This window comes from Toxotes jaculatrix, chromosome 20 (genome assembly GCF_017976425.1).
Source record: "Toxotes jaculatrix isolate fToxJac2 chromosome 20, fToxJac2.pri, whole genome shotgun sequence".
Lineage (NCBI taxonomy): Eukaryota > Metazoa > Chordata > Actinopteri > Toxotidae > Toxotes > Toxotes jaculatrix.
The window spans coordinates 3434078-3450682 of NC_054413.1; the positions used below are offsets into that span (position 1 = coordinate 3434078).

A 16605-nucleotide genomic window follows, 5' to 3' on the forward strand; every position below is an offset into this window, starting at 1 on the left:
AATATGACAGTAATCAAGTGAAGGCTGGATGCTGTTATTGTTGACCGAAGACAAGAGGAAACAATTACATTTGCTGTTTTCTAATTGGACACGTCCCTTTTTTTTGTTTGGTTTTTTTGTCTTTGTTATGAGATACTGCAGGAATCTGAAACACACCCACCATGAACACACTCTCTCGCTCATTACACACACACTCACAGGTCTCCAGATGCCAACCTGAGTGTGTAAACAAATAACTCTGTCCCACCATTCTTCATCACTCACTAACTACCGGTACTTACCAATCAACAAAGAATAAGGTGAAATCTGGTAAATGCTCTTTCTGTACTCAGGTAGAATTAGAAAAGTAGCAATTCATTATTTTACACTAAGACCAGTTGCTAGGAGTAAAAATTCTTTTACTTTGTTGAGATATTTCAGTCTGAACCAAGGCAGCAGACTGACACTGCCGTCCATGGTGCTGTGAGTATAGCATGGCTTCACCTTAATTATGAAGCTTTGTATCTTTGGTTTCTCAAAACCAGACTAAGATGCCGATAACTGCTTCGTGCAGAGTACGCTACCTCATTAAGTGGATCATTCAACACTGAGTACTGATCTGAGTACTTAGTACATTAGTCAGTGGTGCTGTTGTCAGTAGTGCATCATGGCATTAAACAATTACACAACTGCATGCATCACTTGCTGCATGTTTACTCACACAGCAGGCTATCCTACTGCAATGCAAACTGAAGTGATTGGACCAGACAGAAAACAATGAATCAGCCCCTGTTGCAGATGCTTAAAGTTAATGAAAAACAAAATGGGTTGTTGAAGAAGGAAGAAAAATTACATGCAGCATCTTACAAGCACTTGTTAAACTGAATCAACTGAACCAGAATATTACTTGTTCTCTATGTGAGTTTACAGACGCGCTAGAGTAGGTTTTCCTTTCATCTATAACATTTGAGTTGATCAGATTAATAAATATTAATATTAGTATTATTAGCAATGGTTGTGGAAATTAAAGACAAATTAGGCCAAATAATATATATTGATACTAACACTAGCACTACATGCATAATACTGAGCAGGACGATAACACCAGTAAAAGGCCACACAGTTTTTGTGATATTGATAGTACAATAAGAATAGAGTCATCACTGTGCTATCTTTTGAGTGCAATAAACATATAAAGAAATAGGAAGAAAAAAAAACATTTAAAAGATAAGCATAGGACAATATAATATAAGAAACTATGAATTTTATTTGCCCAGTGAGGAAAAAAAAAAGATTCCCATGACTTATTCAGAGCCCTATTATGCCCCAAAATAACCTCCATATCTGCTGACACTGTGAAAAGAGGGATATAAAAGCATATTCTATTAGATACTGTATATTTACTGCTTTCTTTTCACTGTTCTTCATCATTATTATTTGTTATCATAAAACCCGGATCTGATATTGGCCAGCTTATTAAAAGGGCATATCAGGGCTTAGCTGTCTCATAATCCATACCCAGAAAAATATCCTCGTTTTCTCTCTGCGTGCATGTGTGTGTGTGTCTGTGTGTGTGTTTGACAGAGAGATAAAGCCAAAAGGGAGAAACATTGCGTGTGCATTAATGTGAGGCTGTGGATTTATCCCTGTTTTTTTTCCATCCTTCTTAATGCAAAGTGCAGGCACAAAGCCATTAGACCGCAGAATAAGTGAGACGAGTTGGGTGTAAAAAAGTAAAACTGTGGGAATGTGTGACCATACACACACATCACACAAAACGCACTCACCTCTGTGTGTGTTAAAAGGTTTGAATTTTAGCCAGTTATCTCCTGAGCCTCATTACGATTGCGCTGATCGTACCAGACAAAGACAGACAACACAGAGATGTTTACTCTTGTAATGGGGTGCGTGAAGAAAAGCTAAATCAAACCACAGGGACGAAGCTTTGATGGTGAAAGTAAGGATCCATTTCTGCTTTCTGTCTGTCTTTTCACTGGTTTAAACACCACTGGAGAGGACAGCTAATTAATGAGGCTGGAATGTGATACTGTACGTACTTTCTGCTTTAAAATGAAGCTGCCAGGCAAAGCAGAGGCTCAAGTGGGAACCAAAAGGCTTTACATAATATTACTATGTAGATAGACTTGAACTGGACCAAAGGAGGGCGAAAGGCTAAACAATACTGGACATTAAACGCATCAAATTTCCACTGAACTGTGAAAGTCAGCAGATAAGATGCCGGTGAAACCACAAATGAAACCCAGCACCCAGACTTGATGCAGATAACATGGGACTGCGGAGTGAAAGCTTTTGGGAGGAAGAAAAAAAAAACATGTTTGATTAGATTGTAATGAGTTGTTTCACCAGCTGGGAATCATCATCAGAGAGGATTTCAGACTAAGATCACTATCAAATGTATTGACAGAAAAGGATTTAGCCCGCAATGGAGAATAAGTCAAGCTCACGCCAAACAAAAGCCATAATGAGTTGTTTTAAATGCATTGTCTGTTTGAAGGGAGACTAATTCCTCTATCTCGAGTCCTCATATGGAGAACACACAATGATCAGTAACCTATTATATGATCTGAAGTTTAAACTAAACAATCAGACATAATAATATTGTAGTTCAGTGCCTCCATTTGCTGCTGCAGCAACATTTGCTACTACTTCGTGTTAGAAAGAAAAAAAGGTGCTGTTGAGACCAAGGGGCAAAAAATGAAGATGTTAAACTGACACTTTTGTCCAAAGAGACCTACAATGAGCACAATGTGTGTAATGAACCAAACATCATTACAAGCAAGCAATAATCTAGTAGTGACACAACATGATGACAAAAATATTTGTTGCAGTAAATTGAGGCTTTTGCTTCAAAATGAAATAAGACGACGGTGCTCTTGGAAAATTATATGACATAAAATAATTCCACTGTTGCCTTTTGTTGTTACAATAGTCATGTGTGACAGAGAAGTGCTGTGCAAAGAAGGAGAAAAGGGTGGATAAAGTTTTGAAGTGGCGGAACATGGCTGTGTGGTGGCCCTGCAGGGAGGCTGAGTCAGTGGATGAGCTTTTCATCCCAGTGGGATCTAGTTCTCATCCACACAGTGTGATGTAAATGTCACCTCCACCAGACTCAGTCATTAAAGCCACACAGCAGGATAGATTCCAAAGCTAGGATTGACATTAAAAAAAGAGGACTAGTCAGGACAACAAGAGTGCTACATAGATACAGTATATATGTGTGTATATTGTGTAAAGTTAAAGGGTAGATCATGATAAAACAAAAAAACAAATAAACAATAAAAAAACACCTAAAAAATGTACATTTTTTTTAAATCGCGTATTTGCTCTGCAATAATCACTGCAGGGGCCTGTATTCACAACTCTTTATATCTGACAAAGCTCTTCTATGCAGTATCCCCAGCCATGCTCTCATGTTGATGAATAGGGACTATACATCACTGTTTGTATTGATTTCAGATGATGTTGGAGTTCTCTGCACCAACAAACACAAAGACAGGACCTCCGGTCAATAAATCAACCTCATGTTATATTCATGTACACCTCAACCAGTGTTTTACCTCCTGCCCCTTACTGTACCACACAGGAGTTTGCAACACAAGCTAGCAGGCAATAGCTGAAGTGCAGATATTTGGCTAGACAGCACTTTAAACATGACAGTACAAGCTACAAATGTACAGTGGGATCTAAAGGCCTGAGACCACTTTCCCATTCAAGTGAATGGGACCCATCAAGATCCAGCTCTTTACTGAGTCAGCTCACTGCTTTGTGAGCGAGAATAAACAAGCTACAGCATCACGAAAAGATGCTCAAGCTGTAGTTTTGCAACCTCAAAATAGATCATTGTATGAAAAACATGTTAGTGTCTCAATTAGAGATCTAGAGCAGATTTGCTTTCTAGGATGTGAAAACCTGAAAATCTCAAAGCCACTCAGCTCACACACAGAACCTTATAATTCCAAGGTTGTGAGTGGACAGTGTGTAACTGTGTGTGTAACTGCTGATGAGAATGATGGCAAATGAGGTGAATTCAGATATGCAAAAAAAAAAAAAAGTATTCACAAGGTCAGTAGAGTTCTTTAAATAACTGGAGTTAACACACAACTGCGTGCTCACAAAAAAGGGCTATGGAGCTGCTTTGCCTCTTCAGGACCATGGAGAGCGACAACAGCGGGCGAGGCCAGTTACTCTTTCAGCACCACGGACAGCGCCGCGAGTCTGCTCGTCCTACCTGCGCATTTGGCGACGTTTCAGGCTCGGGCAGGTGCTGTGAACGGCCAAACACGGATTATAACACCGCCTTCACACGGAGCCAAGGTGACCCCGATGAAATTTATGAAAATCCTTCCACAAATAAATCATCTGGGGTAAACAAACACAGTTTCTGAGTCATACTGTGCGGGTTACATTGCAATTTGGCAGCACAACATTTGGTGTAAACGTGAGAGATGTGACAGTGACCATGAGTTTGTCTGGGGAAAAAAAAAAAAAAAAAAAAAAAAAAAAGCTGATCACAACAGAAGCCCGTGGTCAGCGGGCGATCTTTGCATGTCACGGTTTAGACTAGTTCCCCTCACATTAAGCCTCTCATTTCAAGGTTGGTTGAAAAAGCATCGTGACACGAGTAAAAGTAGCACATGATCAACGTCTAACAATAGCACGTAGTGTCAAAATACTGACGTGCCATTTGTAAGAGGCGAGACAGCGCCACTGAGCGCACATCGCTGTACGAGAGACGTTACCGACGCATCATTTATTGACAGACACGCCAACCAATCGAGGAAATGACGCACAAGTTTGACAACTTTGCCGTTTTGATGGGGGAGTTGTAATTAACAGTATAAAGTAAACTCATTCCTTTCTTTTCCCTAAAATCAATATATATTGTCGATTACTGTGTAAGAGCGTATCGGTGCCGCTTTAACTATTTGAAAATGGTCCTGACCGGACAGTCAAAGGTGAATACAGCATAAGTTTCTTACATCCTCGTCCTCGCAGTGCCGACGGTACTGATGCTGAGGCCGGGGTCGCTGGCTCTCCGCCGCCCTCTCCCCCTCGACACCTTGCCCGAGGAGATGGCTCGCCTCTGGAGGGTTTGGGAAGGATTTGTTTGTGTTGATCTTGCCGGTGAATCTCTGATACAGTGACGCCATTTCGACTATTTGTCAAAAAAAAAAAAAAAAAAAAGCCGAATGACTTAAGTCTGTGTTCTCAATCAATAAATGCAAAAAAGTCCAAGTTAGAGAAGGTCAGTGGGTAATGGCTGAGAGGATGCTCTGCTTCAGTTGGAAAAGAAAAAAACAAATCAGTCCAAGCTGTGTTCAGGATTCACATCACGTACTTTCGGGCTCAGTTGTCGGGTCTCGCCGATGCTGCAGCGACGCTCTTCCCACACTTTGCCAACTTGAAACGAAATTGATACAAACACAAACGAGCGTGGCTCACAGGAGACTGGATAAAACACCCATGATCCGGACCCGAAAGACGGAGGAACCAGCCTCAGCGATGTCCCGTCTCCCTCTTTCCCTCCCTCGTGGTAGAAAAAGAAAGTGACCGCTGATAAACGTTCAGGGACTAATAGGTCTTTGCCTTACAAGTGAGCACAGAGAGTCGCTGATGTACCAAACAGCTGCGAACAGCCCAACGCAACATTAACACATCAGATATCAAAGATTTGCGGTCGAAACTTATCATGACTTTGCAGACGGAGTGTGCTCAAGTATCTCTATTAGTTTTATATCTTTGCCTCCATTTGGGTCTGTGGTGTCGTGCAGAGAACAAGAGTGCCCCCATGTGGAGGAAAAGACCACCAAAAAAAGTTGACAGGCACGTTTTCCACAAGACAGGTTTTGGATAGAAGAAGAAGAAGAAGAAGAAGAAGAAGAAGAAGAAGAAACTGAATCCGTCTGACATAACTCGGAGAGATTTTGAATACATTCAGTTTCCTTTTTATTCTGGTTTTATGTGAGGGCTGACTGGTTAAACACATTTTGCTTCCTATTTAAATGTATTTTAAATGTAACTGGTTGTTTTCTTCTACTAACTCCACAAATGCAGCAACTTACTGGTGGGACTTTACAACAACAACAGCAACAACAACAACGTATGATACTTGCATCTGGGCTTAGACTGGTTAGAAGGAACTTGTTTGTATTAAAATGAAGGTGCAAATAAAGTTGCTTCATGTAAGAAACTTTTGAGGCTATGCTGTACAGGGCTGCAACAAACAATTATTTGCGGTGATTGTTTTCTTCATTAATCAAATGACTGTTTTGTTTGAAAATTTCCTCCAATTGTTTGTTTTATCTGTCCAACAGTCCAAAACCAAAAGATATTCAGTTTACTATCACGCACGACAAAGAAAAGCACTAAATCCTCACATCTGAGACGCTGCAAGTACTGGATGTTTGGTTTTTCTGCCAGAACAAAAGAAAAAGTATCTGTCGATCCACTTATCGATTAATACAGTCATTTCATCTCGACGTGGAAATGAGTAATGAAAAACTGCAGCTGAATCAGAGTTACCAGATGTAAAACCAATTTACTTTAAAGCATGGAACTGAGTCCAGATGCCAGCCTACCAGCCTGATTCCACATCATTTATCTTTATTTGCAATCCCAGCACAGGAAGAGTCATCTTATACACAACAGATCCAGAATCTGTAATTTAATTTGCTCTCCGATGGCCTCACAGGATACAGAACACCTCCCTCTGTGTACCTAACAAGCTGAGCATGCTGGGATTTTAGCCTCACGGAGTCAAAAACACAGAATAACTCATCCACTCATCACAGCCCACGTAACAGGCAAGTTGCAAGAGGAGGCACAACTTCTCTGGGAGAAGCTTAAAGCCTGGTGGAATGCAAACATCCTCCTCCTATACATTCACAGCCTATCTGCAGCAAAACAGCTCACATCTGTTCAGATTTACTTTTCAATTAAGACAACTTCCTAAAAAGAAGTCTGCAGGGTGCGTTTTTTTAATCTAAAAAGATTAAAAACACACCCTACATTGCATGACTTGATTACTCAGCTGCAAACCCACATGTACAGATAGTACACTCTCCTGCTCTGCCATGGCTCTGCAAAATATTTTACCATTGATTTCCAGGAAAGGTTTCATAAAGGAAAAAAAAATGCCTCCATGTGTTTCTGCACATCAAATCTATCTCAGACTCTGGCACAGAACCCAGAAACGCAATTCAATTTTCAGACACTGTAGTGATGTGATTAGGAAGAGAGAAAAAAAAAAAAAAAAAAGCTGGGTAGCAAGATTTGTCAAACTGCAGGAAATCCTCAGGGTACTGATGCAGAACATTTTAAGGTGGACTGAATATGTGGAACATCTTCAAACTGGTTATTAATAATGTGAAAAATGATTGGTGAGACACTTCCTGGACCTGCAGCGAGGTCTGTCTTGTCTCCCCCGCCATTTCACCTTATTAGATCACCCCATCAGATCGATTGAGATCATATATAGAAAGCATTAAATGTGATTATTTCTAGAGTCTATGAGGAGTTAAATGCAGCAAACTGGGGGAGATTAGCCCTGCAACTGGGCAGCAGAGGGCAGACCTGTCCCTAGCCAGAGTCTTCTTTTCATGGGAAGGACTGTCTTATATCAGCTGAGTGGGACATCACAAACCTCCAGGGGACGAAAAAAAGCAAAGGAAGTCAGTATTACCTGATATTACCTGATCACAAAACACAGCAACGAGGATTCAGAGTCGCTTCAGGTGCAATTTATTCAATAAATGACAATTCTCATTGAGTTGTCATGTCATGTTGCATGACTGTAACTTTCCCTGGTGGAGCCCTGTGGAGGCGTCCTGGAAAACCACTGACACAGAATTGTTCCATTATTTTGTTAAATTTCCCTTTTGTGCACAAATTAATTTCCATACATAAAAAAGCAATTTAAGGTAAAACCAAAGAGCTGCAAGGGCACTAAATCTTTCAAAACAGAACAAACACTGGCATCTAGTGGATAAATGCAGCTTCATTCATTTATATTTAGTTAGGAATAAATGGCTTACTCTGCTGCTAAACAAAAAACATCAATGTTGCAACTTTGTCGTCATACAAATACTGTAAGCGCATCCTCATCTGTCAGCTGACCACCGTGATTTATGATGGATAGTTTCCCATTTCATGCCACTGTGCTGGAGCTGTACTTATCAAGCCTCCTTCTCTCCCTGGACTGGAACTACTCTGGAGGGCTGCACTCTCTAAATCCTTTCCTCCATCATAAAAATGAAGGTGGTGTAGAAGCAGCTGCCACAGTAAGGTGGCAGAGGCAGTTGTCGGGTCACTGTCCACATTATTTCCAAATGCTGCATCATTGCCAGCGCATTTTAAGCAGTGGGACTGCCAGACAGACATTAATACGGCTGGAGGGAGATGGTCAATCATCCTGACAAGCTTTAAGTAACATGAATTAAACAAGAGGATCGATATCTTTGATGCTGCATAGTGAAATGAAAATGTTTAAGATGATTTTTAAAGATCGTGATTTAAAGGGCAATTTCACCTAATTACAGCACAGAACAAAACTGTTTTTTTTTCAACCCTCAAAATACAGTTTGTTCCTTTTATTTTGTTCAACAGTGTGTAAAAAATAATCTCATTCCACGTTGTCAGACTCTGTCAGTGTATCTACTTGCCTGACTCTATTCAAACACAAGAATCCATGTTTTTAACAGCAGTATTCCATCAAGCAGATTCTTATATGTGGCATCTCTGTAAATTTTTATATCTCCACTAGAATTTAAAATACACTCCTGCAGGTTTGAACAATGTTTGGCTGCACAGCATAAGAATGTTGTGGGTTTGCAGCTTTTTAAATGTTTGAGTGTAGTCATGCAGATAGTAGGTGTTTTATTTGTCAAGACTTTCACAGATCCAAATTTGAACTGGCTGCAGTAGTAATTTGGATGCACTGACCCTCTGAATGTTTTTTTTTTAAATGAAAAGTCATATCTTATTCATTTTCTGATTACGTTCATACAAAGGGTTCCTGAGTAATTAATCCACCAGGTAAACAAGAAGAGAAGTTGTGAAGGATTATATGTGAGGTAAAGGATAATTCTGACCTTGTCAAAAGAGAAGAAAATCCCCTTCTTGAAGCTGTGATGGGAGCAGCCGCTCACAGCGGGAGCAAAGGTTTGGGTGAGAGAGGGAGAGAGAAAAGAGGGAGCGCGGGAACTCATGAATTTATACTGTGGTGTCACATTTCTCTGTTGCAGTCCATTTCTCACTGAGAATACTGTCATAAACCTCCACCTTCAATCCCGTGCTTCACAGAGGGAGGATCAATCTGGCCATTATCCAGGATATTTGGGTCTGTTGGACCTCGGCTTTATGACAAGAGAACCCAATTTGCAACTGCAGTAGCTTTACACACCCTTACATCTGTCCCCAAGTATCGCCGAGATGTTGCAGCACCAATTCAAAGTGTGGTAGGGTATAAGCCTGACTGATTTAAAGGCTACTTCCTGGGTACTTGCATTCTCAGGCAGGGACCAGGCAAAGTTTCAGCTTTAGATTAAAAGCCTTTCTGCTTACACTATGTGTGTGAGAGTGTGTGTGTGTTTGTGGCTCCTGGCTAGAGGCTTGTTTTGAATGACAGGGGGAGATTGAAGGTGCTGGAGCCTGACACTGTTGGACTTAAAATTAAATGGCCAAATTAATAGGTGCTGTCACTTGCTGCTGTGAAACCACCTACTCGCCTCAACACCAATCCAACGACAGCACCTTTTTTTTTTTTTTTTTTGATTGACACCTCCATCTGTCCAATGCCACGCTAGCGATTTCTCACGACGAATCAAAGCATTACGAAGGAGAAACAGATCTCGGAACTGACAAATAGCAAGAGGAAGGAAAAAGTTTTGACAAATCATATTTTGCTCATTCTGCAGTTTTATGATGTGTCTATATCAACTGTGGAATTCTCTGGCAAAGTGACATGAAGCGTGGCAAATTGACTCCCAATCCTATTTGAAATGGGCAGGATAAAGTCCCTGGGAAATTTAGAGGGACAGAGTGAGCAGGGAGGAGGGCTGAAGGGGAGAGAAATAGAAAAGAGCCAGTAGTTGAGAGCGGGCATGAGCCATAACGGTGGGTGAAACATCGAGCACATATAAAGTGTGAGAGGCACAAAGGTAATTTGCAGATGCAAGGCTGGGAGGAGGAAAGAAAAAAAATGCATTTCAGTTATCTCCTGCTTCTCTGTTGACTTGGATCCCATTTCCCAGACATGGCCAGCAGAATAATTTCACGTATGGGGGAGATGGTGGTCCAGGTAGAAAAAGTCTGTTTGCTGAGGGTTGATTTGTCATTCTGGCGGCTCAGCAATAACCCAACAAATCCAGTAGCAGGGACTGAAAGAAACATGTGAAAAGGACTAAGTTGAAAAGGACTAGCTACTGTGTGAGGTTGATATATGTCCTGGGTGTTGAATCTATGCCTGCTTTACTGAGGAGTCCCAACATCTTTCTAAACAATAACTACAATTAACTAAACACTTTTTTTTTTCTTAACACACGGTTTCCCTTTGTTTCCCTCTTAAGAAACGTAAAGGCTGTTAAAATCATCTTATTCTTCATCGTTTTATATATATACTCAAAATCAGCTTGAGCCAGAAATATTCAAACCCAATCTCTGCAGATGACAGCATCAGGCTGTCAGATTATTTTAATGTACAGATTTCCATAGTCCACCGAAGACAGAAGACAAAAGATAAAATCTAATCACTTACAGACATTCATGCTGCCTCCAGGGTGAACTGGAATAACTTTGCTGATCCTGATTCCTGTAGTGCTGCCATAAAGATATCATGGCAAGACAGATATTTCATACACTTTGACTCCAAATTCAGCCTGACATATTTGGTATCTTTAAAAACTCTGCAATCTCCACTTGAATTTAAGTTAATGTTCTGTGGGTTTGAACAATGGTTGGCTTCTCAGCATGAGCTCACAAGTGGGCTGCTGCTTATTATGCGGCTTTAATACTGTAGCAGTCCTCCGTAAGAAGAGGTATCAGGTGGAAAGCATTAAAAAACAGTAAGAACTCAGGCGTCTGGCTGCAGCTCCCTCGCTTATTACTCTATCGTTTTTCTTGTTTTGCTGCAAGCACTGCTGACTGCAGCACGACACACACCCTGAGCCCTCTGTTTATTTGTACCTCCAGATGTCCTCAAATTATAACTGTGAGAGGTTTACAGAAGGCAAGACCAGGGTGGGAAAAGAGGGGGAAAAAAAAGTGGAGGGAAGAGCAAAGAGGAAATGAATGGTGTGAAGAGAAAAGGAAAGTGTAAGAAGGAAGAGAGGGGCACACGGTGAGAAAAGTTCCGATAAATTTGCCTCACGTGGACTGTTGGCATTTAACTTGCCACAGAAGTACAGTAAACACACACACCTCGAGCCTATGATTGTGAAAAAGCTTTGTTATTACTACAACAACCTGCTGTCGGTACCTGATGGCTTTTTAATTTGTTTTACTGGAGGATCTCAGTCACAATTCTGACTCTAGGCCAAGTGAACCAGCTAGAAAGTGTTAGCCAGGCCTTCAATTAGCACAAAAAAAATCAATACATTCAATCCCACATTAGTCATTTCTCCACTCAAGCTTTATTTTTAAATTTTTTTTTTTTTTTTAATTTTTGCATTCTGGCTCGAAAAGTGAAAAGGTTGCGTGAATAGCTGCAAAAAAATCTGTGAATTTAAAGTAATTATTGATTTATCTGAGGAGAAGTAGGACTTAAATGCCATAGAGGAGCTACGCCAGAGACAAACGTCCGCAGAGAAAATCACTTATTCATATTTTAGCCTTTGCTGTGTGTTGCAGTCAATCATCTGTCATTTCAAAAAGAATCAATACTGAATCTAGCTTTTCTTTTTCGTACTATATCCCCATTTTTACAGAGTTAATCTGCCACCTAGCACACACACATTTCTTCATGCTGGAGTGAAACCTGTGAAGAATTTGTACCATAAACCAATTCAAGTGTTTTTCCAACAACTTTGTTTCAAAAATGCCATTAAAATACGTTCCTATCCTCATTCACCGTTTCTTACTTAGCAAGTAAAGCATTTCTAGTGTTTCAAGAGAGGAATTTCCATCAGGGATAATAGTTCATGAGCTGGAAACCATTTTAATGTAACACAGTGATTGGAATTAGACACATTAGCTGGGAAATGAGACATCTTAACACAGAGTAGTGATGTGTGCTGTCTGCCTGGGGAGGTATGAGGGAGACTGGGGGAGCTTTGTATTAAAATGTGACACATCAAAACCCTCAGACAGGCCTGGCGGCTGCTGCTGGGCTGTAAATCATCTGATCTGAACGTATCAAAGGGCTGACCCCAGGCTCCAGGACACGAGGGAGGAGAGTACTGGATCCAGTACATCACTGTTAAAGTGCACTGGTGGCGACTAGTTGATGAAACATTGCGCGCTGAGACCGGGGGATTCAAACTGAAAGAGGGCAGAGAGGATTGGGAGGGTGAGATGTGTCAAGATATGAAAGAGCAGAGGCTTAAAGGCAAGGAGGCTTAAAGGCAAGGGCTGAACTAAAAAATAATAATCCCTCTCGCTTACACAAGGTGTCAATGAACCAGAAAAAAAAAAACATTGCTAAATGTAGAAAAGCAACTGCTGCTGTTTCTGACCAGTATGATCTATAACAGTAAGTGTAAAATATTTCTAAAGCATCTGCTGCCGATATCCGAGATCAGCATTTAAAGGATAACTTCAGCTGAGATATAAACCTTCACTTTCACAAAGAGCCCATTCATGATCAGTTGCAGCAGTGTAGTAACTTATGGAGATTCAAACTAAGCCAGTAAGAGACTGGTACAGCTCTGATTATGAGAAGCACCAAGTGAAAGGCATCAACGTTAAAAACTGTTAAAATGGTGGTTGTCTTATAAATAGATAGACACAGATTTACCACATTTACATCAACGGAATAATGACCTATATCTGTGACACAAAATTATAATTATATTTCCATGACTTGACAGTTTTCATATTTGTATTCCTGTTTATTTGAGCAATGCACTTATATAGACTGTGAATTTGAAAATTAGTGACAACCGAAATGCAGAATAAATAAAAAACACATATCTACAGCTCCGTGGATGTGTGATTTGCTGTACAGCTCCTCGCCGAAGCTCTACAGGCAGACATTGTTGGAAGGTTGTGTCAAAACCTGCTGTTTACTTGGAGCAGCTATTGCATGACAAGAAAAATGTGAAGCCTGCAGTGCGAAGCCTCTGTTTTAAACAAACTTTAATGGTATTGCCAGCAAGGACAGGTGTAACAGGATGAGTCATGGCAGGATTAAAGTTTCTGAAGAGCAAAAATGGGGTTGTACACAACTTTGGTAAACTAAAATATAATGAATACCTGCTTTAACTTTAGATTTTCTACATCAAACCCACATGCTATTGTTAGTTGTAGCTTTCAGGAATTTCACAATGACAAATAGCACCATAGCACCGTATATTCTTGCCCCCTAACATCTTGTTCTAGCTAATTAAAGAATAGACCTCCCTTCCCAATCACGTTATTCACACACTGCTTTGCATTTTGACTTAAATATTGATCATTCCTGTAGGCATCTAGTTGTTACAGGGATTACACTGGTGAATTTCTATTACAGAATCTAGAGAACATCTTCACAACCTTGAAACTTGAGTATTTTAGAGCAAAACTTGTCATTTATCCTCCAAAAAATATGAAACGTGTCGTTTCCAAAACAAGCCACTGCAGCCAAGGCCACTTGACAAGGGTGATGCAGCAGCATACATTTCATCCCCCAACAAGCAAACACAAGCACTAAAAGAGTCACTTCTGGTGCGACCCACGTTCTGTCAGACCCGCTGATGTGACAAAACTTTGATGGGCTTTGCGAAGGTTCAAACGAGGGGGCAGAATAAGCAAATAAAGAGGATAAAAAGATGAGCGGAGGGAAGTTGATTTAACGAGACAGGTGGAGAGTCTGATTTAACTTCCACCTTCGCCCAGGAGCCTTGAGAGATGGTGAGTGAGTTATGAAGGAGAGCCCCGGGGGCAACGCTAGCCCATCAACACAGCAGTCCTCCTGTCATTGTATCAGGACAATGTAACACTCACAGTCCAGTGGCCCGACTAGGCTGGCTGCTCATGTCCCCTGACAGGACAGATGCACACTCAGACTGCAGATCATAATTAATATTTCTATCAGAATGAGAATCATGCCTGCTAATGCTTGCAAATGCCATTTGCAAGTGATCGCGACTAAGAAAGACTACAAAAAAAAATGGAAACAATTGAGCTAAAATATGATAAAACAGCAGGAATACAAGTCTGTTTAGAGTCATTTAGCATCATGCAAACCACATGGGCCTAATAGAGCTAATAAAGAAGATACATGGCTCACAAACGCTCGGCTGCAGTCACAGCCAAAGATCCGGCTCAACAGTTCTTTAGTATGCACACTACAGTATGAGTGCAGCTTAATCCTTACCATTTTGGAGGTGGTGGTATCGATCTGCTGGGTGGCAATTAGCATTGACATGACTGAAGTGACAGCAAACGCTCCTCCAACACTCTCTTCTTCTCCTCTCCTGTTCCTCAATACAGAAAAGTCCTCTGGACAAGTGCCGAATGAGTGGGAGGCTTCACCTAAAGTGGGAGGATTAGTGGAGCCCTCTTCCTCGAGCCCGAGACCCCCCCTCCCCCCGTCAGCTGACTGGCACACTCCAAGCACACTTCCACGTTAGCCAATCAATCACATAACGACAAGGATTCGGTCTGATGCGCGGTGATCCATTCACCAGGATGGGCTCTTGGGAAATGTGTGCTCCCCGACTTCACTTGCGCTGGCTGTCTCTCACCCCCCCTACTCCCCCGTTTCTCCACGACGCTCTGCCTATCCCTCTTTGACTTTTCACAGCCTCTCGATCTTTCTCATTGACTCTGCTCCCTTATAGGGTTTATCAGTCTTTGTCTCTCCAAGACAAGTCTTCTTCCCGAACTCTCATTTGTAGTAGCTGCAGACACTGTGTGTTTGGCTATTCTCTCTCTCCCCTGATTCATTCTCAGTCTTGTCCCTACCTTTCTCCCTCCCTGCTAAGCTCTTCCCCACAAGAGGCTGGGTGTTTTTTTTTGGTGGGTTCAGCACCTGAACTAAACTGGAGGTTTAAACGTAATCTGTTGGGCTGGCCATGGGAAAGTCATCTGCCAGGAAACACAGCCAAACAGCGTTCTTTACATCTCCATCACAGCTTTAGAGAGGCAAAGGTGTGTGTGTGTGTGTGTGTGTGTGTGTGTCTGCTTAAAATTGGCAGGTGGGCAAAGAGACAGGGAGACAGAGGAGGGAGGGTGAGAGAAAACAGAAGACCAGACGGGAAACAAAAATGTCTGTGCTGATAAAAGAAACAGCACAAATGCAACAGAATGCACTGAACAGAAGCAAATGTGTAAAAGTTGTTATATGATGTTTGCATGAGTCAAGTTATTGGATACTGAACTTGTCTGCGATGTAACACAATGGAATGAGGTGTCTGCTGCTGTCTACCAATCTGCAGTTCAATTTAATCAGTCGCTGTGATGGGCTGTAATAAAGTGGTGGTGATATATTCGTGCCACGAATCGCACCTCATAAATTACCCCCACCTCTCTGGAAGATTGGTCCTGGGCACGGTGCAGCACCAATCTAAATTTATGTAGCGTTTATAGCTACAGCGTGGTAAGCCAAAGTGCCAAAATGGAACGACCATTTGTATGCTAGCGCAACACTAGCCAGGCCAGCAGCTAGTAAATGAGAAGTAGTGAAAAGACTACAAGAGCGGCACTGGGCTGGGATTTAAAAAGACTGCACAAACTTTTGTGATAAGAAAGTTCTGGAAGTTTTCTATCACGTTTAATTTGCTTGGTCAATATCGGTCCGACTGTGCGTCTCCCAAAGGGATTTTATTTAGTCCAGAAAAGAACAGGAACAACAAACTGGTTACTACTGATGAACACCATTACGAGGTTGACAGAAATGCAAATGACCTCTCTTTGTTTTTTCTTGCAACAGAGAAAAGCAGTTAATGGTAAAGGTCTGCCACGTAAAATATACTCTAAAATAAAATGTCTCACTCAGCTAACAACAAGGGGTGTGGTCACACAGACTATAGATCCGATACCAGTGGTCTCAGATTTTTTATGTGAAACTATTGAAGGACCTGGAAGTTGTGTTCCGTTTGTATTCACATCAACATCAACAGCAAAAGCAATGTAACTGCAAGAACAGGCTGTAAAACATGGAGGCATCTCACTAAATATAGACTTAAACATAAGGAAGTTGGATAGACAGCCTCCAATAAAAGTGTGGTTTCCAATTCAGCTGAGGCAAATAAGGACACTGGGATTTATACTAAATACATTATGGGCACTCATGTATGAAATCTACTGTATGTTCAGCAATATCTGAGAGACATTTCAGGAAATCGTGTTGTAAAAACTCAGCAGGTCCATCTGGTCCATCTAGAGACCTGGCTCAGGTGCTGGCCGAGCATTTTTCACCTTCAGACGTTTCACTCCGTTTCACTCAGTCGGCTACTGCTGCCGCCACAG

At 41.3% G+C, this 16605-nt stretch overlaps 1 protein-coding gene across 3 annotated transcripts in view; it reads right to left on the reverse strand.

The window, feature by feature from the left end:
* The window catches only part of dpp6a (dipeptidyl-peptidase 6a), a 232245-nt gene that overhangs the window by 177426 nt on the left and 38214 nt on the right, over positions 1-16605 (reverse strand). Inside the window, exon 1 of one of the 3 annotated variants that reach the window (XM_041065380.1) lies at positions 4980-5150. The exons of the other annotated variants lie outside the window; for them this stretch is intronic. Coding sequence (XP_040921314.1) covers positions 4980-5150 — 171 coding nt within the window. Of the gene's footprint in view, positions 1-4979; positions 5151-16605 lie in introns of those variants that run through there. 3 annotated transcript variants of the gene reach the window in all.